This window comes from Dermacentor silvarum, chromosome 11, assembly GCF_013339745.2.
Source record: "Dermacentor silvarum isolate Dsil-2018 chromosome 11, BIME_Dsil_1.4, whole genome shotgun sequence".
NCBI lineage: Eukaryota > Metazoa > Arthropoda > Arachnida > Ixodida > Ixodidae > Dermacentor > Dermacentor silvarum.
Genome location: NC_051164.1, coordinates 108,185,801 through 108,208,632, shown reverse-complemented (window position 1 = coordinate 108,208,632; position 22,832 = coordinate 108,185,801). Strand labels below are relative to the sequence as shown.

The 22,832-nt window shown below is 44.6% G+C and overlaps 4 protein-coding genes across 6 annotated transcripts in view; 3 read left to right on the top strand and 1 right to left on the bottom strand.

The window, feature by feature from the left end:
* Window positions 1–1,151, bottom strand: part of LOC119433463 (F-actin-monooxygenase MICAL3-like) — a 417,931-nt gene extending 416,780 nt beyond the window's left edge. The window contains exon 1 of the mRNA XM_049658165.1: window positions 1,122–1,151. Within this exon, the coding sequence (XP_049514122.1) occupies window positions 1,122–1,136 (15 nt within the window). The 5' untranslated portion in view covers window positions 1,137–1,151. The remainder of the gene's footprint in view (window positions 1–1,121) is intronic.
* Window positions 1–6,137, top strand: part of LOC119433679 (lysosomal Pro-X carboxypeptidase) — an 82,605-nt gene extending 76,468 nt beyond the window's left edge. The window contains exon 10 of the mRNA XM_037700930.2: window positions 6,064–6,137. Coding sequence (XP_037556858.2) covers window positions 6,064–6,076 — 13 coding nt within the window. The 3' untranslated portion in view covers window positions 6,077–6,137. The remainder of the gene's footprint in view (window positions 1–6,063) is intronic.
* The window catches only part of LOC119433972 (lysosomal Pro-X carboxypeptidase), a 53,420-nt gene extending 47,283 nt beyond the window's left edge, over window positions 1–6,137 (top strand). For all 3 annotated transcript variants that reach the window (XM_049658167.1, XM_049658166.1, XM_037701261.2), the window contains exons 6-9: window positions 220–389; window positions 1,723–1,884; window positions 4,850–5,037; window positions 5,875–6,137. In XM_049658167.1, coding sequence (XP_049514124.1) covers window positions 220–389; window positions 1,723–1,884; window positions 4,850–5,037; window positions 5,875–6,076 — 722 coding nt within the window. In that variant the 3' untranslated portion in view covers window positions 6,077–6,137. The remainder of the gene's footprint in view (window positions 1–219; window positions 390–1,722; window positions 1,885–4,849; window positions 5,038–5,874) is intronic.
* A 2,301-nt stretch (window positions 6,138–8,438) lies between these two features.
* Window positions 8,439–21,044, top strand: LOC119432824 (lysosomal Pro-X carboxypeptidase). Its single transcript, XM_049658811.1, has 9 exons — window positions 8,439–8,616; window positions 10,151–10,291; window positions 11,715–11,816; window positions 13,799–13,980; window positions 15,009–15,166; window positions 15,543–15,712; window positions 17,034–17,189; window positions 17,819–18,006; window positions 18,948–21,044. The coding sequence occupies exons 1-9, from the start codon at window positions 8,515–8,517 to the stop codon at window positions 19,207–19,209; spliced, it is 1,461 nt and encodes a 486-aa protein (XP_049514768.1). The 5' UTR covers window positions 8,439–8,514; the 3' UTR covers window positions 19,210–21,044.
* The last annotated feature ends 1,788 nt before the right edge of the window (window positions 21,045–22,832 follow it).

Here is a 22,832-nt window from a genome sequence, read left to right as displayed (position 1 = left end):
TATATGACGTAGAATCATTACGTGCTTGTTTCGCTCGTAATTCAAAAACTTTTCGCTGAAACATACGGTCTCGTGCTCACAGGAATGAGCATTGCGGAACTCTATTAACCGATTTATGACCATAATGACTTTGATTACTACATCGGGTCGCCATGCGCTCACGAGACAGAAACATCTGCCGCTTTACATTTTGCATCGTTTTCTTCCCGCAACGAACAGCGGAAGGCGCTCAAGCCATCGGCGAACGCTTCCACATTTGCGGCAACTACACGCCAAAGAACTTCACGGATCTGCGGGACTGGATGACTGATCTGTACACGAACCTTGCCATGGTCAACTACCCTTACGACAACAGCTTTCTGGCTCCTGTACCTGGTCACCCAGTCAGAGTGAGTCAGCGGGTTTATGTATTGGTTCAAATGATATGGGGTAGGTGTGCATTACTTATAAACATGGCAAATCAGTTCTGTGGAAGAACGCAAAGAGCAGCAAGTTTCATGAAAGCGAAGGTAGGCAACCACCAGGACTAGAGTACGAAGCTGCAGTACAAGCGAATGGCTCTAAGCGATGCTTTCTTTTTTTAGAAACCCGTATGTTTTTTTTTGTAGCTCCCTAATATAGGTGGAATGTCTGGGTGGATGCCAGTTTTTCCCTTCCACGAAACTTCTTGCACCTTGCGGGCTTCCACAGAACTGATTTGCTGTATTAAGGGCCCTTACACATAGAGTTGTCGATAAATTAAACCTCGCCGCCCTGCAATCTGCCATAGCTTCCCGGTTAGCTCAGATGGTATAGAACAACCGCCACGGAATGGCGCTTGTCCTGGCTTCAATTCCACGAACCGAGCACGAATTTTTCCTACACAGCGAAGCTTGCGTTCGGAGCAACCTGCATTATGTTTTCTTTACAGTTTCGTGCTACAGTGCAGGTGGATGCCAATTTTACCCTTTCATAGCTGTACACGTTAACGTACTCTGCAGAGTTAATGTTCTAGCAGTAGAATGTTAGAACATTTGCTCAACCGGTCGGTACTTCTCGTAGCATTCCCGCAATACTTGTTACGCCTGTAAACTGAGACGCGAATTGCGCTAACAATTCTGTTTAAATTTTTTATGACTTACCTGTCCGTCAAGCATTGACAGTCCAGTCCTTGGTGGCTCTAGGTGGGGCACGATTATCTGCGCGTTAATAAAGCATTGTTACCAGAAGAGAAAAACAGATGCAAGAACAGTCTCGGTCAGCATAACGTTACACATTGACGATATAATGAAAACAACTACATGACTTACTAATGCCGAAATTTCATTTAAAGCGAGAATCAGCGGTGACCAACAACTGAATTTTATTGTTAGCCAGTGGTGTAGTTGATTTCATTATGTTGTTTCCGGTGGGACGTTGTGCTCGGCTTAAGAAATAAATTTACAGCAACTCGCCCAGAAAAATACCATGTTAGAGGCAAAAAATTTCGAGACAAGTTGGTCCGCGACTGCCTACAGAAAGGCATGAATGTAAAAAGCTCCAGAAAATTAATCAATCTACAGTGACACTCTGTTGAGACACGGATTGTTACAAGTACTAATTACAGTAAACATTTGATTGCTTGATGTAGAATAAACAAGAAAAGAAAGCACAGACACTAATTTTGCGAAATCACATTTTGAGTGTATGCAATAACGACAGAAGCATCGACAAATAATCAGGTTATCTTTTCGAAAATCGCAGGAGGCCTGCAAGTTCTTGAACACGACGTTCGGTAACGACGACACGCTGTTGGACGGTATATACCAGGCAATCAGCGTCTTCCAAAATTACACGGGACAGACGCAGTGTAACGACCTCTCCAAGGGTTCGGGAACTTTGGACGCGGATGGCTGGAACTATCAGGTGAGCTGTTTCTTATTTTGGGCATCTCACGTAGCTTCACTAAATGGGTACAAGGACGTAAACAATTACATTTAAAAGCCGACTGCAACGACATTTCACTTTGACTAAATTGGTTATATAAGTTAATGTCGCCGCGAAACCGCACAGACAACGCGGAGAAGACTACAAAACACGGTGCTGAACTCGCAACTAGTCTTTATTGAAAGCAATTAAAAGTAAAAATACACACCAGGTTAGAATCACGCATGAACAAAGGTATGACAGAAAGAGCAGAAACAAAAATGACAAAAAAAGGAAAGAGAGAACAAAAACAAATACGGTATAGCCTCGTGTCCAAGATATCCAACTCGCAGTCGAAAAGCGTGATTGTGGGTAAACTACTAGACATATATTTCCTTGTTTCTTAGAAAAAACGCCTCGTCTGTTCTCTAGTCAACTGATATTCATCCTGTTTGAATACTGATGCCTCACTGAATTTAGGGGCGCACCCCAAACTGCTAACATGTTCTGCTAGGTGAGCATTTTCATTTCTTCCAATAAAGATTAGTTTCGAGTTCGACGCCGTGTTTCGTGGTCCTTCTCTGTGTTACATGAGTGGTTTGCGATACCGTTCTAATAAGCATTTCAACCGACAAGCCGAAGTATCAGTGTCATTATATAAATGAGCAGTACATAATATTGAAGCTATCTTGGCAATGCTGCAGGGCTGGTGATAGTCTAATTTGCTTATTGAGCAGCCTTTAAGCAGCACCTAAGCAGAAGACGCGTGCAACCTGTGGCTGGCGAATGAGACGCAAGTCCCAATACGTGACCCCCGAGATTATTACAGCGCGCCGCGGACATCCGCGAACGGTCCCTAGTCTCGGAGGTCATACCGAGCATCCGCGCTGGGTTCTCAGCATTCCGGGTCATGTGTCACTTCCGGCGAGTCGCAATGGCAGTGTCTATTTTTCTTGTCAGTTTGATATAAAAAAGTCTATTTAAATGTTGGGAGCTTTTCCTCACCAATACACCTCGTATTTCGAACGTAAAATTTTGCGCGAAGGCTGCTGCATATTTACATTGCCTGTTACTAAGCTTTATATGTAGTCCAAAATTTTGTTCCAGATGGCCTTTAACATACGGTAACATTAAGAAGTTAGTGGCTGCTATAAAGCAGCCAGCAACTAAGTCAAGGCGTAAAGGAAAGAAAACACGGTTTGCAGCCTATGCATGTTTTGGTCACTGCGGCTGACAGGTGACAGTCAAGAACATGTTATGTCAATATGCGTTATAGTCTGTGCATGATATATAGCTGGCCAATTGACATTCGTTCGATGGATAATCCCAGCATGCGTTCTTTGATTTAGTAAACCGGAAAACTCACGCGGTGGGTCAAGCTGCTCAACAGCAACGTCTAAAAAAAGCCACGAACGCGCCGAATTCTCTTCCCGAACGCGTCGGCAGTCATGGCCACCGCTTTGATTGGGAGAACGCCCCCATCACATAAAAAAAAAGAATGCTCCAAGTTTGTTGCTGCTGGAGCGCCAGTACTATCTTGCAGGAGAGCTGGCATGACAGCTGGCAGCTTGCTCGCTGCCTCATTCCGGTGCTTCGTCATATATTGGCACAAGATGTTTCCGACCCTCGCTTGTAGCCATAGTGACCAAGCAACCTGTATTCTACCCGAAACATCACTTATTTTCTTTGCACCTTGTCAGTGACCACAATAATTTCTTCCTTATATCGCTTGACGAAAAAATATTTCGTTGGAGTCTTGATACCAACATTGCGGCTTTTTTGTACCGATGCCGTCGGCTCGATTCTATGCCAGTCTCATCATACATTGCTCACGGCCGGCTGATCCCTTTGCTAACGCGGGCGAAGCGTCGCTCTGACTACTAAAGCGCAAAAAAAAAAAAAGGAATTAGCATCGGAAAAGGTATCGCGACACAATCGTGGTCCATATTTTGTTTCGGAATGCAGATATCTTAGTTTTAGCACTGAAAAATTATGAAATGTGATCATAGCTCAAGCGACGAGCCTTTTAACCAGTCTTTGGACGCAATTAGGGGTTGGTTGACGTCACGTTTCAAGCTGCCGTACCTGACAGAAGCGCTCGCACGCTGGCGTGCTCTTTCAAAGCTACCTAATGACGAATGTCTGGCCAGGTGCCGTACGCTGCAGTGACTGCATTAAATTTCTGGCTGACTGCACATGACCACTGTATTGGTGAATTTTAGGAGCTCAGCATGCTAGAACAAGAGTGCTACAAAAGATGGATGGACCAGTTCGCGCGTGTTCAGCTTTGTTGGTCAGCCAGTGGACAACGATGATGATGACGACGACGATGGTGATAATTTTGGCATTTCCTTTTCGGAACAGGGCGGTGATAATAGTCACCTATCCGTGTTGAGCTAATTAGGTAATTTATACATGCTTATCAGTCTAGCATTCTGCCTATATCTCCTTAATATTTTCTCTCTTCCTTAAAACCTCTGTATCTTCACTGTACAGTTACAATACCTGTAATGGATACGGTCCTATCAATCTCTTCTCTGCTTTTTTTCTGCTAATGCTCTCAACGACTCTTTTCTTATCCCGACTGCTGACAGAACAACTACTATTCAGTGTCACCTTTTGTTCCTATTTTTATTCGTCTGCCTGAAACGGACTGAAACAGAAGACTCAGAGAATGCTAAAAAACATCTACTGAGATGTGTGCGTGTTTTTTTTTTTTTTTTTTTTGATGTCCAAACACCGGTTGCTAAGTCCGCTGTTCAGGTGCTTGCCGTATTTGAGCCGCTCATTGCTACTCTTCAGTAACAACGGACGAAGCTAGGAGTTTACGCGCCTCTCACATGCCTGTAAACTTTCTTAAACAACAGTTTTCCTTAAACAACCACAATGGCGTGCTTCAATTTGCGTGGTGCCAAAAGTAGCAATGAGCGAACGCTGTTTTCCCTGTTCACCTCTCTGTTTTCAGTCCTGCAACGAGATGGTGATGCCGATGTGCAGTGACGGCGTCAACGACATGTTCTACAAGAAGGACTGGGACCTGAACGAGGTCCGGGAGAAGTGCAAGAAAGACTTCCACGTCACGCCTGACGTGTACAAGGCGGCGCTCATGTTCGGCGGCAGGAACATTTCGGCGGCGTCCAACATCATCTTCAGGTTGGCAGCGTCGCCATTTAAGCAACGAACTGTAATATCCGTGTCACATGGGTATTTTCGAACGTGCTTGAGTCCATGCAAATATCACTTAACCGAATCTCGCACAGCCCTACTCATCTTGCAGCACAATTTCGCACATCATTTCATTCTCGTTTTAATAAACCGTGTTCTGAGCTTCGACTGGGTTAGATAAATTGAGCGCGGATCGACTTCAACGAGAATGGAAAGCTGCCTGCGTGACGGTGACATTATTTTCGAAATAGCCTAGACAACAATCACAGGTATTGTGAATTACACAATTTAGTGCTACTCTGCAAGTAGTTAGTGGGGAATGAGACTCCTACACCACAGTATAAAATATTCACACGCAGTGTGTTTGTTAAGTAGCTTTGATTCCAAATGAACAATGTTGCTATGAATAGCCAAAAGACACCAAGGGAGCGTGTGGTTAGTAAAACGAACAAACCTTTTGTTGTTATTAGCTTTCACAACAAAATTACTACTGCTGATAGATGGAAGCAGATGGCAACACAAGACAGAGCACTTAATGCATAGTCTATGCATATTATGCATAAGATTAATAATTCTGACTCTGTGTTTACTATGCACACTATCTACCCGGTGAAGCCTTCACAAGCCACATGTCGCTATACCACTACTACATAATTCTTCTGTGCACTTTATTAACAGGCACACCAATAACACCCACGATCAGCTCATGCCTGAAATGGTTGGCGACTCCCAGAAGCTTTTATAGTCAAAGGAAGTCTTTAATAGCTATATCCCAGTTTCACTTTTTATTGATTATTGCGTCTAATCTAATTATTGCGTATGCAGCAATGGAGCCTTGGACCCGTGGTCAGCGGGCGGCGTTCTCAACACCATCTCAGACAGCCTGATCGCATTATATATGGAAGGAGCGGCCCACCACCTAGATTTGCGAGGGTCGAACCCAGCCGACCCGGAGTCCGTCGTCAAAGCGAGGAAGATTGAGGCGGAATACATCACCAAGTGGATCAGGGAGACCTACGGCAACTGACATGCCCATCTGATAGTCCATTGTCATTCATTTGAAATACACGTGTTCATTTGATGCACTATCATCTCTGTAGCATTTTCTGAACCAAACGTTGACACCGTGTTAGTCGGTGTGAAATGCTATTGAATACACCAGCGAGTTAAGGAAAATACATAGGAATGAGGTGAACGCGACACAGAGCTCTTATTTTCGACTCCTGGGTTTACCCAGGCGTCCCTCTAGTGCTTGGCTTGTGTAAAGGAACATCGATTTTATTAAAGATAAGAGAGACGGCTAATGGAACCCGAAAGTTGAAGGTCATTGGAAGGTCTTTGTGTTGGGTTTCTTTCATTTTTGTGCAATTCTTGTTCTTAACGCGCCGGCGCAATTGTGCACAGGTTTATTAGTGATGCGGACGCAATGTGACGACGGTGCACACTTGTCGGTATACACAAGAGGTATATTAAGTTAAACTAGATTAATAGATTGCACTAGAATCGCGAATAAGGTAATTTGTCCTGTTTTATATCCTGGACCAGGATGAATGTTTTCTAAGCTACGAAGTTTCGTTTCTGAGAGAGAGAGAGAGAGAGAAAGAGAAAGAGAGAGAGGAGTCATAAGGGAAGGGCAGGGAGGTTAACCGGTAGGCTACCCTGGGAAGGGGGAAAGGCATTGAAAGAGGAGAAAGAAGAGAGAAGTTCTCACCCTGCACAGTTACAGAGTCAAGTATTCGTCGCTGAGCTTGTCACAGGCAGGTTAAACTAAAAAAAAAAAAAAAAAAAAAAAAAACGCAGCAGCGCCTTTGTTGCCCTGCACATAGCAGACGCACGAGACCGTGGGCCTAAGATCTCTTCAGTAAAAGGCCTGTCGTCTAAGTGCCCCAACTCCGTCCGAAGGGCACTTCTCTAATCTTTGTATCTGGGGCAGTCACATAAGAGATGTCTGGTGTTTTACTCAACACCAGATGTGCTGCAATTGGCGCTGTCTGCCATTCCGACTAGGAATGAACAGGCGTTTGTAAAGGAAACTTTGTTTCTGAGGTTTCCTTTGTAGTTTCGTGATACAAAGGGGTGGATAAAAATTTTCCTTTCAAGGTAATCCTACTGGCTGCGAAAGTTGGCAAGTCAGAAATGACGGAAGAACAAAAAAAAAAAAAAAGCTTGGCGGCGCAACATTGAAATTCCCGCACAATTTTACCTTTGTCGTCTTACATCAAGAAGATCACCTGGGGTGCAGGTGGATAGGTTGCATGTGCTTGCCTTTTATAAATTAGTTTGTGAACGTCTACTCGGAGTTTGGCAGCTGTTTATCATCACATCACCATAATTACCCCTATAATAATCATAAACAATAACAACCTAAAGTGATTACATTGCATCGCAGAGTAATGAAAGCACAGCCTGGTAATTTTTGATGTTTTTGATGTTCTTAAGGAAAGCCACCAAATATACAAAAATACTTTGGACTACGCTGACGTTACGGTGCTACGCGTTAGGCGCCAGTGTCAAAAAGAGACGTTTAACCAAACTTTTTCCGCTCATGATCAGCATTTTTCTTCCTAAGAAATTTAAGTAGAGTTTCGAAAAAACGCTCTCTCAGGTTTCTTTAATCCTTTCAGTGCAATGTGTCTTCAGAGCGCTGGCAAACTTGTGGGACGAAGATACAAACAATTATTGAAAATGGATAAAAGACAAATATTGTCATAACTTCCGCCACTGGTCGATCATACACCGTGTCTTGACACGTGTCATCCGCCGTGGTGTGTTTGGCTTAGCAGCTTTGGCGTTGCGTTGCTAACTACGAGGTCGCGCGACCAACTCCCTGCCACGGCAGCCGCATTTCAATGGCGGCAAAATGCAAAGACGCCCATGTAACGTGCATTTGGGTGCACGATAAAGAACTCCAGGTGGTCAAATTTAATCCAGACTCCCCACTATGGCGTTCATCATAATCAGATCGTGGCTTGCTAAAGTCTTCTGCTTTGCCGCCTCCTGGACACATTCTTATCATATTTATCGCATTTATCGCAGTTACGGCTAACCTCAGCCAAAGCTTGCAACTTTGACCGTCCTCAGAGGGAGCGCAAAAGGGAGTGCAGGTGAACTCTCACGAGGGCCACACACTATCCACGTAACGATAAACGAAGAGCAAAGAGATAACGACCGCCTCCGAATAAGCCTGTCACATGGAACGAATACAGAGGCCACAACAAAAAGGCAGATCCTAGCGGGAACGATCGTCGCTGCTGGGCTAAGCTCGCCTTGCCAGGGGTCTCAGACAAGGTTGCACCCTCGTTCAACTCGACCACATTGTTCCCACGAGTAGCTCCCCCCCCCCCCCCCCCCTCCCTTACTTTATCCGCTCCGCCTCCCTCCACTTTGTACGGCACAATCACATTGCCAAACACACCTCGGTTTGCCACACTAGTCTGTTTACCACAGAGGCACAGAAGACCAACGATGAACGCGGTTTGTGCTTGGAGCGCGCTGATTACAACGATCGTCGTCACCAGCAGTGGGGCGAAGGTGGGACCGTACAAGGAGCACGTCTTTAGAACAAAGGTACACAGATCTGTCATCAAGCTTATTTCGCGCGCAAGACGTTGCCTGTGGCTCTTCTGCAGACACTTGCGAAGGTTTTCAAGTTCTTTCATGTTATGCACTCAAAGTAGCGAAGTGAATGATTGCGTCCCCCGTAGTTAGTATAAAAAACGTAACCGCGAGTTGGAGTTAGGGGAACCTTTAATATATATGCGCGAAGGTACTCTAGCGGAATCATGCGTGTTTTGATACATTAGAAGACTGCACGCAGCTGAAGTACGGAGATGTAGTTACATTCCAGGCATGCACATTTAGCGCAAACCACTGAAAACCCGTTACGACGGGGTGTCCTTTTGGATCAAAACCTCTATTACAGTAATTTTTTCGTTCTTATTACTTCTCTCACCCCTAACGTTCTGTACTATACACCAAATAAAAATTGAATTTTTAATGATAAAAGATCTATAGTGCCAGCACGGAACTTGTTCCAATTCTGGTACAAGCTTCGTTTTTGAAGTAACAAATTCCTATACTGTCCACGTGAACGAGAAAAATAAAAACGCAAGAAAATTACCAAAGCAGTTTTTCGCGGTATGCCATGACTGTCTGTCACGATTTTAGCATATTGCAGGCAGCGTAGGGTTGCTTCGTCTAAATTTCAATCGTAAGTGCTTGGAAGGGCGGAAATTATTCGAAAATTATTTCTATGCCACTGGACAAATTTTGCATGTGTTAGGTAGGAGGCTTCCGAGATACGGCACGCAGACCTATCCTCTGCGGATTAAAGAAATGTTTTATGTAAACAAACGTAAATAGAGGAGCTGTTGTCGGTGGTTCATTGGCTACGGCCACTCCTTTTCATTTGGTTATTAAATAAGATAATACAGGAAATTTTAAATTCTCGCCATAGATAATTTTTTCAGTATTAACAAGAATATGCATCGTCAGTTGGGCACCAAAGGTGGAAGTCCTCTCGAAATGTTTTAAGTCCTCGTATGTCTAAAGTGCAGCGTTGTGCAACGTGTGCATATTCACGAAATATTGGGCAGAACTAATGATCCGTACTACCACGACTACATTGAAGATCCAGCAGCGGTTTCTGGCGCTTCGATTTTTCATACTGGCTCTTACGCCTACTTGAATCGGACATTTCTTCTAAAGTGTTATAACTACCGCTAGACATATTGGGCCAGCAATGAAAGAGTACAATAACAAAATATTGACAGTTAGCTTAATATGCAATCTTAATACGGATTATTTAGCAAGCCGGTTACTGTATGCAGTTTCAGTGAAATGCACGTCGAACAACCAGAATGCAATAATATATAGCAGAAAGTTTCCTCTACGATTTTGCCAGTGAGTACATATGCAGCGCCTGTAACCAAAATCTCGCAACGCACACCACATGTAATTGCAGACATTGGCGTTTTGTTTTGCAATTTGTGATTGGGAAAACACATGGAGGAGGAAGAAAAAACAAACTCGGACACGCTTTCGCAATGTCAGTATCTTTTTTTGTGTGAACATATTGATCTTTTTTTTTTTTTAAATGTAGATCGACCATTTCGGTTTCCACAACAATGAGACCTTCGAGATACGCTACGCCGTCGCCGATCAGTTCTGGGATGCCAAAAGGGGACCAATATTCTTCTACGCTGGGAACGAGTTCTTCATGGAGAGCTTCATTGAAAACACGGTAATCTATAGAAGTCAGCCTAGTCGTAGACGAGTTACGTCGTATTAAACACTTGATATCACTTTTAGAGATAACACAATGACTAATTCATCACAATTCGCATTACGCCTGAAAGATCTGTTGAAGAACCTAACCTAAGGATAATGAGTATGCGCATTAATAGTTGCATCTGGGTCATTCCACACCAAGTGTCTCACACGTGTCGCTCGCTCATCCCCGATATCCCTGTATAAAATCATGGCTATTTGCAATCTTGCTCAGAACAACTTATAGTAAACTTTTCCTGAGAAAGCTTTTCTTGGCACGCGACATGCTTCCACAGTTAAATTAAATTAATTAATGTATAGGGTTTCACGTGCCAAAACCACGATCTGATTATGAGGCACGCCGCAGTGGGGGACTCCGGAAATTTGGACCACCTGGGGTTCGTTAACGTGCACCTAAATCTAAGAACACGGGTGCTTTCGCATTTCGCCCCCATCGAAATGCGGCCGCCGTGGCCGGGATTCGATCCCGCGACCTCGTGCTCAGCAGCCCAACACCATAGCCCTTGTGAGAAACCACGGCAGGTGCTCCAATGTTTGCCAAAAGTTTGCCCATGGCTCTGTGAGAAAATTAATATAAAGATGGTTTGGTGTGATATACTGCAAGAATAACCTGGCGAACCTACAAAAGTTTGTTTTCAATATCTAGTGCTGTTTAGTTGCAACTTCTGTGGGAGAAAGTGCTTTAATACATGCAAATTTGCAAAAAAATTTGCCAATTTGGGCAAATTGATCATGTTTTACTGGCATAGTTACTATTACTTTGTTCAATGTAATTGCTTTAATTGACTGTGCTAGAAGTGTAATTTACATTAAAATTTCTTTGTCCTCAATAAATGGTATATATTTCCTGAAAAAGACAACATGACAAACACACAGAAATGCCAGTTCTGGTCTATTTTCAGCCCAGATTTTCACAACTGGTGCTCAGTGCAAGAATATGACACAAAACGCATTAGATAGGGCTGTTGGAGCTCCACATTCATCATTATATTAATTTAGGTTTCGTTTTAAACGAGATATAAATTTTAGAATTTGGCCCCCACAGAAATGTTCAAAAAATTGTTCGCTAACATACGAGTTATTCTTGCAAGTTAAATAGGTGAAAGTGAACTAGCTATTTATAAGAATGAAATTATGTCGATGATGTGATGCCATGCGGTTTAATGTCTGATGACACTGTGCCAGTTCTTATTTCCCAGGTTTCATGAGATTACCTTTTGCCTTAAATTTTACACTCGTAGTGCATTAATATCCACGAAACACAAGAGCGCGTTATGCGTCTGCCTGCAAGGAGTCATACTGCATAACAAATTTACCATCCCTATTAACTCCTCTCAAACACTTCAGTGACACATTTGTGGTTGTCACCCCAACAGGGCCTCATGTGGGAATGGGCGCCCGAGATGAAAGCACTCATCATTTTTGTTGAACACCGATTTTACGGCAAATCGATGCCCTTCGATCAAGAATCCTCAAAGGTACGTCACCCGCGTGTGCAGCCTATTGATCGTTATTTTGCTGTTGAGTGTATGCATAGTTTCCCGTAGTATAGCTTGCTGAATGGTTGGGGATGCAATCGACAATGTAACGCTCTATAATGAAAAATAATCTGTAAATACTCCGGTCTACATTTCCTTCTTTTCTTGCTGTACAACTTCCTTTGCCCTAAAACTGACACACTAGAAACTACAGACTTTTGACATCCGCCTTCACGCTCAGAAAAATGCTCATTACATTGAGTACATTTAAACAGCGCGCTTTGTCCTCGATAAAACAGTACTTCATCGATCGCGTTAGTACGTTTGTGAACGACTGTTTATTGCAAAAGCACCAGGTTCTGAGTGGTAAACTGTTCGAAATGCCGATGTTAAGACCAGTGTGCGACATTGTGTGTGTAGATACGTTATCCGGCTGTTATGCCGCTAACTCTTTAAACAAATCCGGGTGCAGGGTGCACGTACAAAGACGGAATAAACGTGTGTTTTCGCAGCACTCACTTGCCTTAGGCGATAACGATGTCGCTTCTGTTGTCTGCGCGGCAAACTACATTAATCGTTAAATTAAACGGATGTCTGGCAACTCTTTCGCTCCATAATTTGTTTTTTGCTTACGAGACGTACCTCTGAATTCTCAAACGGTCCTCGACTCGAAGTACTTCCTGTACTCTACCGAGTTGAGCACAGCGCTACCTCTGGACAGAATGAAGTCACTACGCTTTTTAAAAATTGCCGTGAAGTGTCATTGAAGAGCAGTGACCACTTTCGTCGAAGGGCGGCGCTACCGTAATTTTTCTTGTTTCTAAAATACAGAGGCTAGAGTAATTTCAACAGCACACGAACAAGAATTTCAAAACAGTTGTACTTTGCAATCCTTCATAATTAAAGTCATTGCGAGTTTCATTCCTAATTAACCCGTCGTCGTTTTCTTTCTCTTGAATTTCTGTAATGTAAATATTTCAGGATAGGAGAAATACTAAAAAATTTGGAGGGCGCTTAAACTTCGCCTTTAAGAGTGGAACGCGATGGCATTGAAAGATCCCTGGCTGCTTATCAGGCTTTTTTCTTGTTTATTCAAATTAAAATCTGACGCTCTTACGTCTGTAGGTTGTGGTACTTTACGTACCACACGTACTTTACGATTTTTTTTATGGGTTTTACTTTGAGAAATTCAATTTTTGTTCACTAACGCCTTGCGCCATCCGAAGGGGCTGCCCACTCGGGGTGGTTCAGGATGATGTGATTCGGCGTGATTATTTCCGCCAACGACATCGACGCCAACGCCGGATTTTCTGAGACACGGGGCCCCTAACGCAATCGCGGTAAAAAGGTTCACATTAAACTTTCAAGTGACCGCCAATCATTGGAGGACAGAATTGGAGACGGTAATGCCATCGCACGTCTCTCATCTGCCTCTTCGCATTTCTACTCACTCCACCCATTCTTAATTTCTGAGCAATTCCGATGCAGCTGGTATACCCATGCTATGCTGCGTTGTAAATTCAAGACTTCAAGCTCACAAGTTAGGAACGGCTTTTAGAAATCATCGTGAGAAGGATAGGATAGGAATAAACTTCATTTGTCCAGCGGTTAAGGCTGTTGGTGCCCGGGGCTAGGCTGCTGGGGGCCCATCGCTGGAGAAAAATCTTTGGAGATCCTCGGTAATAGCCCTGGCCCGCTGGACGGCCCACTCCTGGCCCTCGGGTGCCTCGCTGAGGAGGGCGGCTTGCCATCTCTCAGCGAGGCGCCCCGCTTCAGAGGGTCCTGCTGTTAACTTTCCCATTCCTCTTGGTCCTTCTTCTTCTTCTTCAGGGTGCTGGCATGCCCAAAGTATATGGGCCATATCAGCCCGTTCGTGCTCGCACCACGGGCAGTCGGGCGAAAAGGTTTCGGGTGTACACAATGCGACATGCGCTAGCTAAAAATATTTTACAAGAAAGCAATGCGCTGGTGTGCGCTTGCAGAGACTCCCTTACCTGGGCTACTTGACCACGGAGCAAGCTCTGGCCGACTACGCCGATTTACTGATCCACATCAAGGGTACGCTCCCCGGTGCGGCAAACTGTCCCGTCGTGGCATTCGGTGGCTCGTACGGCGGAATGCTGGCAGCTTGGATGAGAATGAAATATCCCCACCTTGTTACTGCGTGAGTACGACATTCTGGGCCAATGTCACCCTCGCTTCTTATGAGAAAAAATGTTACGGGAAATTGGTACCAGTGGACAGTTCAGGCTACTCCTTAAGGCATGATAAAATGAAAATATAGCAGAGGAGACCTAATGAAGATTTAACTCAAATGCGTGCCAGTCAGCGGAGGTCGCAATACCAACAAATGAGTAAATTTGAATGCATTTGGTAGGCTTCCAGCAGAACGGTAGGCTTCCAGCAGAGCGCGTTGGCGAAGTGATGTTATTTATAAAGTTGGTACTGCCGTATACGCGTACGTACGGTATTATTGCCAGACATTAGAAAAAATAGATACGTATGCGAACTAGAACATGGCTCGAAGCCGAAGAAGTCAGAATGAATATGTAAAAAATGAAGAACGTCTCAGAACACAACCAGCATGAATGAATGAATGAATGAATGAACCACGTATTTGGCGGGATGGCTTATTTGCCTAAGTGGGGAAGGGTAGAGGCGAGAAGTCTATAAAGAAAGGGAAAAGAGATGCTGATGGCTTAATTGTCCAGGGCACGCACTCTCGTAGCACAAGCATTGACTCGTCTGGAGTTCGAAGTAATCACGTTAATCAGCGTGGCGAATCAGCACCATTGGCTCAGAGAAGCCGGTAGTTAGTGGCGAGGGAGGATTACTAGACAGGGAGTAAGTTTTGAGGCGGACGCCGTACAGTGAAAGTCTCATGACCAATTGCAACGAACCACAGCTATTGAATGGTCGTATTTCGTGGCCACTTATTTCTGAAAAGAACTCTATTTGCAGTAATGCTAGAACCACATAAATGAGATTGACGTAACTATAATCTCGAAGATGCCATTGCAGACTAAAGAGAAACAAAGCTGTTGTTTCGCAAGAACTCGTTTTTGATAGATGTCACATTTGTCACAATCTCATTCCATATCACGGTAGGCTGAAGTTCGTTGTTGCAAGCCATTCTTGATTGCTACGATCTTTGTGAATTATGGCCCCTGCATTTGGCATTATCGTCTGCAGGTCACTTTCAAGCAGCGCGCCCCTTCTCATGTTTCCGGGGCTCTCGCCATGCTCTGCTTTCAACCGAGCCATCACGTACGCCTACGGCCAAGAAGGACCGCTCTGTGCCAAGACAGTCCGGAAGTCGTGGGCTATCATTGAATCGAAATTCTCTTCAGGTTAGCTGCTCCAGCAATAGGTGCGCGATAAATGTGTAACAAAGTGCTCGCAGTTGCACACGTCACGCCAAAGCGGCTCAATATCTATGCTGACTTATTTGAGTAACTGTCTCATTATGTATGTTTCACGAGCTGTAAACATTTCATCGGAAAGTTACTTTGGTCATATTCGCATGTCATCGTGGAGGCCACATGTCCCTAGTATGATCATGATTGATTTAAATAAAACGATTGAATGATAATTGTAGCTTGAAAGCAGATTCGGGCATCCCTCTCATACTCCTTACGGCCCATACGATTCGTGCAGTATTCCCAAGAAATTCGACTATATGATATTCGATTTTCTGAAAGTGAAATGTTTCCTAATTTTGCATAGATGAATCGGTCAAGGCTTTACGCAACAAGTTCAAGCTGTGTCAAGAGCTTCGCACTACCGACTACGTCAAGTTGCGAGATTGGCTGCACGACGTTTACATGGTCCTGGCCATGCTGAACTACGTAGATGCTTCAACCCTCCTGACTCCTCTTCCTGCTAACCCTGTCAAGGTAAGCGAAGTTTCCGCAAGTTCCGTCCCGCGTAAGGTATGCCTTAAAATGGCCACAAGTGAAGATAGGATTGGTATGTTGACAATAACACCTTTCATCTTATTTTGACCTTCAAGATGTTCGGATAGTACTCATAAGGCGAATTTTGTGAAAGGAGTTGCAATTTTCTATGGAACCTTTGCATGGAGTCTTTCCCATTGCATTTTCCTAGGAATAAACAAGTAGGGGTGGTTTACCAAGTTACGTTAATAATGTTCTACCTCAGGTGCAGACGTATCCACACTTCATAATCTCACTGAACTTGCAGTAATGGTTGGTTTGACTTCGGGTGAAGCATTGATTCTGAAACATTTATGAGCGTGTTTACTTCGTTCGCTTCATCCTCGCTACAATAGAGCATGCTGCTTACAACGAAATGGAGGAGACCACGGAGATCTTAGGCACAAGCGGTATTTTGGCATAGTAAACATAGCTACTCGTAAAGTTGCAATAATTTGAGACAACGAGACGGTCCTGGGAAAGCGAAAGTCCTTGTTTGTGAAGGAGCATATTCCGTCGTGGCGGGGAATGACGACCATCAAACAAAAACTCATATCCAGGTCAGTTGGCAACCGTTTTAAGGGCTCGGGAACTGCTAACATAGTTTGAAGAACTCATCTATAAACCAGATAAATTGTGGCTTTTCTGGTTTCCTCTCAGCATGTCATAATCCTAACGTCTTCTTTTGAGAGTTGAGAGTCGCGCTGCTAAGCACGAGTTCGTAAGATCAAATCGCGGCCACGGTGGCCATATTTCGATGGAGGTGAAATGCACCAGGGCCGGTATTTTGTAGCGATGCCTTTCCGATGTTAATGCCTTATCGCGCTTTTCGCGCTTGGTCAGGGGTCAGAGCGACGGTCCGCTCACGTTATCAACGGGATCAGCCGGCCGTGAACAGTGGATGATAACACTAGTATTGAATAAAGCATAACTCATCGCTAGAAAATACCGGCCCAGTGTTCTTAGATGTAGGTGCTCGTTAAAGAACCTAAGGTGGTCAAAATTAATCCGGAATCTCCCACAATGGCGTGCCTCATAATCATATCGTAGTTTTGGCACATAAGTCCCATAATTTTTTTGAGGGTTGCTTACAGGCCCAAATGTTTCTGTGCATGTGTTAATGACTACACACGCATATATCATATATGTACCAGTTATTTTTTGTGTACTTCTACACATCCTTTCTGGTAGAAGTGGGTGGAGTAACCAGATAGTGTTTTTGTGACGCCTGACCCATCCCCACATTTACTCTTAAATTAGAAACTATCTCTTTCATCGTTAGGAAGCGTGCAAGTTCCTGCAAAGTAGCTTTGCTAGCGACGAAGCCATTGTGGATGCCGTCGCCAAGACGGTCAACCTATACTTCAATGGCACGGGGGAGCGTAGCTGCAACGACATTGACATCTTTCACGTGAACCAGACGTCATGGAGGTTCCAGGTATGTGATTGGCTGGAAATGGAATGAAGCTGAAAGATGAAATATTCTGCCCATTTCTCCTTTTCTAAGTTCTGCCATCCGCTCAGAACAATGATTGATTAAGGAAGACAACACACAACTTCCTTCGTAAGACAAGTTATTTTTTCCTAAAACCAGCTCATGTTAGTGAAAATCGGCACCCGCCTTTCTTGCCATTTTTATTTTCATTTCTTTACTTCAAATAGTAAATAAGTAATTTGTAGCCAATACTACGTACTCATCTTAAAAAAAAAACTCGCTTAGATTGTTATGCCATCGCAGAAGCTATAGGAACCCTTACTACTGCCGTTCATAACTGCCTGCATAATACAACAGTAACTCCGCCTCAGAATCTTTCTTTTGTGCTCATATAAAGATTTATTAACTTGATTTACAGCACTCTTATACGTATTTTTAAGCAGAAGCCTCTGTGATATTCTGGAAGACTCATTCTGTGCTTGCGCATGACCACGTTAGCTTGTGCGTTTTTGCATAGAATGCAGTTTAGCAAATGAGGCGCTTATTGGAAACGCAGTGTGAATTCAGCGAAACCCTTTGAAATCGATTGAATTGAATACATTAACGATTGAAAATTTTGCGTGCTCATACAGGAATGTACTGAGCTGACGATGCCGACGTGTAGCGACGGCATCACAGACATGTTCTACCCTCAAGTGTGGAACAGCACAAAGTTCGCCCAGGGATGCGAGAGAAAATTCGCTGTTCGGCCGGACTTCTATCGAGGCGTTATGTCTTTCGGCGGGAAGAACGTTGGATCGGCGTCTAACATTATATTCAGGTGCGTGCCTTCATCTGTGCGACAATTTTTGAGGCCTCAATGTGGAGTCGCACATACAGTGTCTGCGGGTAAATTTGAGTTGTATTCATTTTGTTGCTTTAAAGTCTGCAAGTCAATTTAAACAAGCTTGTTTACAGCTGTTTAGCATCAGTTGATACTCGTCTGCCTCCCAATAAGTTGGTTGCGTTAAACATGCTCTATATTGAACCTGTTTAGCTAAGGGGTATATCTTCTGTATTATTGCCATCTAGTACATGCATATGCTAGGTGAAGAAGTGGATGTCCCTTGATGCTATGCAAAGGAACTGTAATGAACAAAGGAAACTTCTTGGAACCTTTCCTACTTACACACGGCATGCCCTTAACGGGTTTGCGTTTTCGCTTTTCGAAAAGTGTCGCTCTGAAAAAAAAAAGCAAGCTTAGGCGTTACAGTTCTGTTTATTCTAGGTGTATCCAGCAGTGGTGAACGCGCAAAAAGTCGTCAAAATATCGGCGACATGATGGGGTTTGAGCACAGGTTTCGTTTGTACAAGTCTACACATCATTGGTTAATTTTTTGGTAAACACTTGTTGATGATTACGATTCCTTCAGGAATGGCACAAACTCACTGTGAGGAATAGGTCAAGAAGCGGGCGGTATTATAACAATATTACAAACGAAAATATGGATGTTTCGATGCATAAGGTGACGGGTGCTAAACCCATTTCTCTTCGGTGCACACAATTTACTACAGCGCCAACGCTTCAACCAGCGCAGATGATCTGGTGAATGGAGGCACGCTGGTATGTCGAAGTGCCAAAATCGGGCTAGTGTGAAATCTATGTTGCTATTACCACGTATTGTGCACTTCCATTTACGTTGTTATACAGTAATGTGAAATGCTTTGATTTAGATCCTGCAATACAAGAACACGCTAACCCTGCAAATGACTCCCTTGCAGTCACGGAGACTTGGATCCGTGGTCCTCCGTGGGCATCCGCGACTCGCCGTCCGACAGCCTGCCGGTAATCATGATCTCGGGCGCGGCACACCACAGTGACCTCAGGTTCTCGACGGACAGCGACCCTGTCGCCCTGAAGGCGGCTCGGGAGCTGGAGAAGGCACACGTGTTACGGTGGCTTGCGCAGGCGGCGCTAGCCGACGCCAAGGATCGAATCGCCAACGCTGTGCACGAACGTCCACTGCTCAAATACTTCTTCTGAAGACGACACTTCACACAGACGCTGTTTACGAACTCGACTCAACTCGACGCACCAACTCAATTCAAGCTACTTTCACGTGAACCTGGTAAAGCCGAGTCAAATCGGCTTTTCTGACCGAAATCTAGTTGTTGGGCTCATGTAAACGCTAGCTGGTCGGTCCAAGCGAGCAGTGGGGGCAAGTTCGGTCAACCCGCCTGCAATGGGTCGGTCCATTCGCCTAACTCGCTTGGCGAGATGCATGTAAACGCGGTCAGGTCAGGCTGGATCAGCTCAACTTCTGATGCAGCAGCAAAAAGGTTAAACTGCGCGAGGAAGACAAGACGTGAACAGAAAAATAGACGCACACACAAATCGCAGTGGTAAAAGCGGCTTGTTCCTCGTTCTTGGGAGGTCTAAAATAGCCCGGGGTAAAAGGAATACACTGAAGTAAGGCATGTTGTTTGGCTAGCCGGTTCATAGATTCAGCAAAACTTTAAACTGCGCGAAGAAGGCAAGACGTGAACAGAAACATAGACTCTCACACAAAGCGCAGACTGAAACTGAAACAGACGCACACACTGCTGTTTGTGTGTGCGGCTGTGTTTGTGTTCACGTCTTGTCTTTTTTGTGCAGATTAAAATTTTGCTAAATCTATGAACCGACTCGCCAAACAACATGCCTTACTTTGATTTCTGAGCCTTGACACGATCCGCTCGCGTCACGTTTGTGTAAACGTAGGTTCAGTCGAGAAGTGCGAAGTGCCACATTTAGGCCCGTTGGGCCCCTATGGAGGGTAGTGGGTTCTCGGATTCAACGGCGGCCCCCAATAAAGACACTCAGAGCCCAAACAGCCGAGGTTTAATCGTCTTCCTGCGAGCCCAGGACAGTTATGACCACTGGGCACATAGAAAATTTACTACAGAGAACTCTGGTCGTTCTGCTAACATGGGATTGGTGGAAAGTTTATGGATTTGTTCAATATTTGTGCTTGTGACTTCAACTGTTCTTGCATCGTTATTTCTTACGCTTTATTTTTCTAATGTTTCCACGCAGTCATAGTTCTCTAACACAGAATAAGTCTTTGCGCTCATGCATAATTATTGCAAAACTTGACTGCTTTATGTTTCTAAAATTTTGAGGCAGTCATAAATTTCTAAACACAAAATAAGTATCTGTGGATATGCACAATAATTGAGAATAGTTGCACTTGTAACGCAATATTTTCTTGAACATTATAAATTTGCGAAGTGAGAAAGTCGTTCCAAGCAAGAAAAATCCGGCTTAATGACCCTACTCGTCACTCCTGTAGACCTGTAGACATTTGCGTCGGAGTTCCCTCTAGTGATTTCTGTAGGAAACTTTATGACTGGGTAAAGCATTCCGAGCACGCGCACCGCAGGTTGGGGCCGTCCTGCGCCACGGGCAGTAGTTCCTTCAGAAGCTTGCAGCATGTCGCGGCAGACTCAGGCGTGTGCTCGCGCGAGCATATACTATTGCGCACAGCAAGCCCAGTCTACGTGCACATGAACCCGACGCGTGAGGATCGAGTCAGAAATCGGGCTGAATGAGTCCGACGTGACGGCGTCTACATAAACCGACTGCTGACGATATTGGACAACGGCGACATGCAACGTCGAGCCGAGATATCAACGCTTCCAACAGGGCTTCCGGTTGTCGCAGCCGTCTGCTACAGCTCTGTTTCATGGAATATTATGGTTGCCATGAGCTTGCACTGCACAGTGCTCGTCTTTGACTTGTTCCGATACGATTCCCTCTGCCTGCGCCTCAAATGCTCACGCCTCAGTGGTCCCCACTCAAGTGTCAGCACTAGCTGGCCCGACCCGTCCACTTTTGCATGCGTGCTGCACAGACGGGCTGGGCTGGATCAGCCTGAATGAATGAATTATGGGGTTTTACGTGCTAAAACCACCATTTGATTATGAGGCGCGCCGTAGTGGGTGACTCCGGATTAATTTTGACCACCAACGTGCCCTCAATGCAGGGGACCCGGGCGTTCTTGCATTTCGTCCCCATCGAAATACGACCGCCGCGGCCGGGATTCGATCCCGTGACCTAGTGCTTATCAGCGCAACACCATAGCCGCTAAGCCACCGTGGTGGTTCGGCTGAATCTACCTATCCCATGCATTCGGGCTGGCTCAGCCCAACTCGACGCTCATTCACCCCGACCGGCTAACGTTTACATGAATTCGACACGCCGTTTCCAATCCGATAAGCCGACTCGACTCACATCGGGTTCATGTCAACGCCCTGACAGACTGGCCGATAACTGATTCTGCTTCGCGGTGTTGCGCTTAATCTCACAAGTATGGTATGCTGGTCAACAGACGGCGCGGAAAATTCACGTGAGACAAATTTGAAGCTGGATCTCTAAACCATTTGACTACAAAACGCGCGGACTGACACTTTTTGATGAGAGAAGTTCTTGCATAACTTCCACAGCGTTGTACGTTATCCATGAAACGGAGTATAGATGGCTTGCACTGACGTCATTGTAGCCGCTATGTTGGTGCACCGACACGATGATAAGCTGGGTCCGTAACACCGCGTGAAAGATTTCAATAAGATGGATTGGACTGAAGTGCTCGTAGTCGCCATGTTGGTGCCCCGACACGGTGATAAGGCGGGTGCGTGACGTCACGTGAAAGCAATAACTACTTAAGAAATGATTACTCAGTAATAGCCGGAAGCAACCGCTACCGGAGCGTTTTGTCTAATTAAATGCACAGGCGGTGCTGTGCTTCATTTACTGATAAGGAACCTAACATACTGCGTCCTGACCATTCTTCGTACTGACGAGGCGCGTTTGTAGGAACGGTCACTGATGTCACTCTCGCTTAAAAGTACTGGGAACATTGCTTGAACCTTACAAAATGAAAGAGAGAGATAAATAGAGTTCAGAAGGAAAAAATTATTATGCATTTTCGCAAGTAATTTACTTAAGGAACCTCGATTTCAGATATAACGTTTCAGCAATTGCTTTTCATGTGAATGCGTTATTTCATCTCGTCTCATCTAAAGTGTTCCTTCATCGAAGTACACCTGTGCAAAAATAGGCGACGAGGATTGCCAACTCTTCTAACATCATCAAAACAAATGAATGTAAAGAGAACCTGGTGGTTACTATTGCAAAAATGACTTGTCAGAATATTATGGATTTTAAATCCAACAAAAATGACCAATGGTAAGAGGAATGGCTTGTAGAGCCATGGGGTCGTACGCCTGGTTGGCGACAGTGTACTGCAGGAAAAACTTAACAGTCACTTAAGTATCCTTACGTGGTTTGAATTCGAAAGCATTATGACTCCTCTAATTAATTGTTTACGTCCATGGTACGTGACGTCATACATTGTCACGTGTCCTTCACAACTGTACCTTAATCCACCTTAATCTACCTTGCTCTAATTTGTACTACCCTTAATCCACCTTAATGCACTTTAATCCCCCTTGTTCTAATTTGTGTCAACTTACCACCTTAATCCACCTTTGTCTGATCTGTACCAACCTCTAATCGACCTTAATCCACGCTAATGGTTTTTGGTAGCACTCGTTTAGGACAACGCCGACCTTCCTGCCTCATGGGACATATAATGCTTGCGCATTAAAAACAATACAACCGTCAAA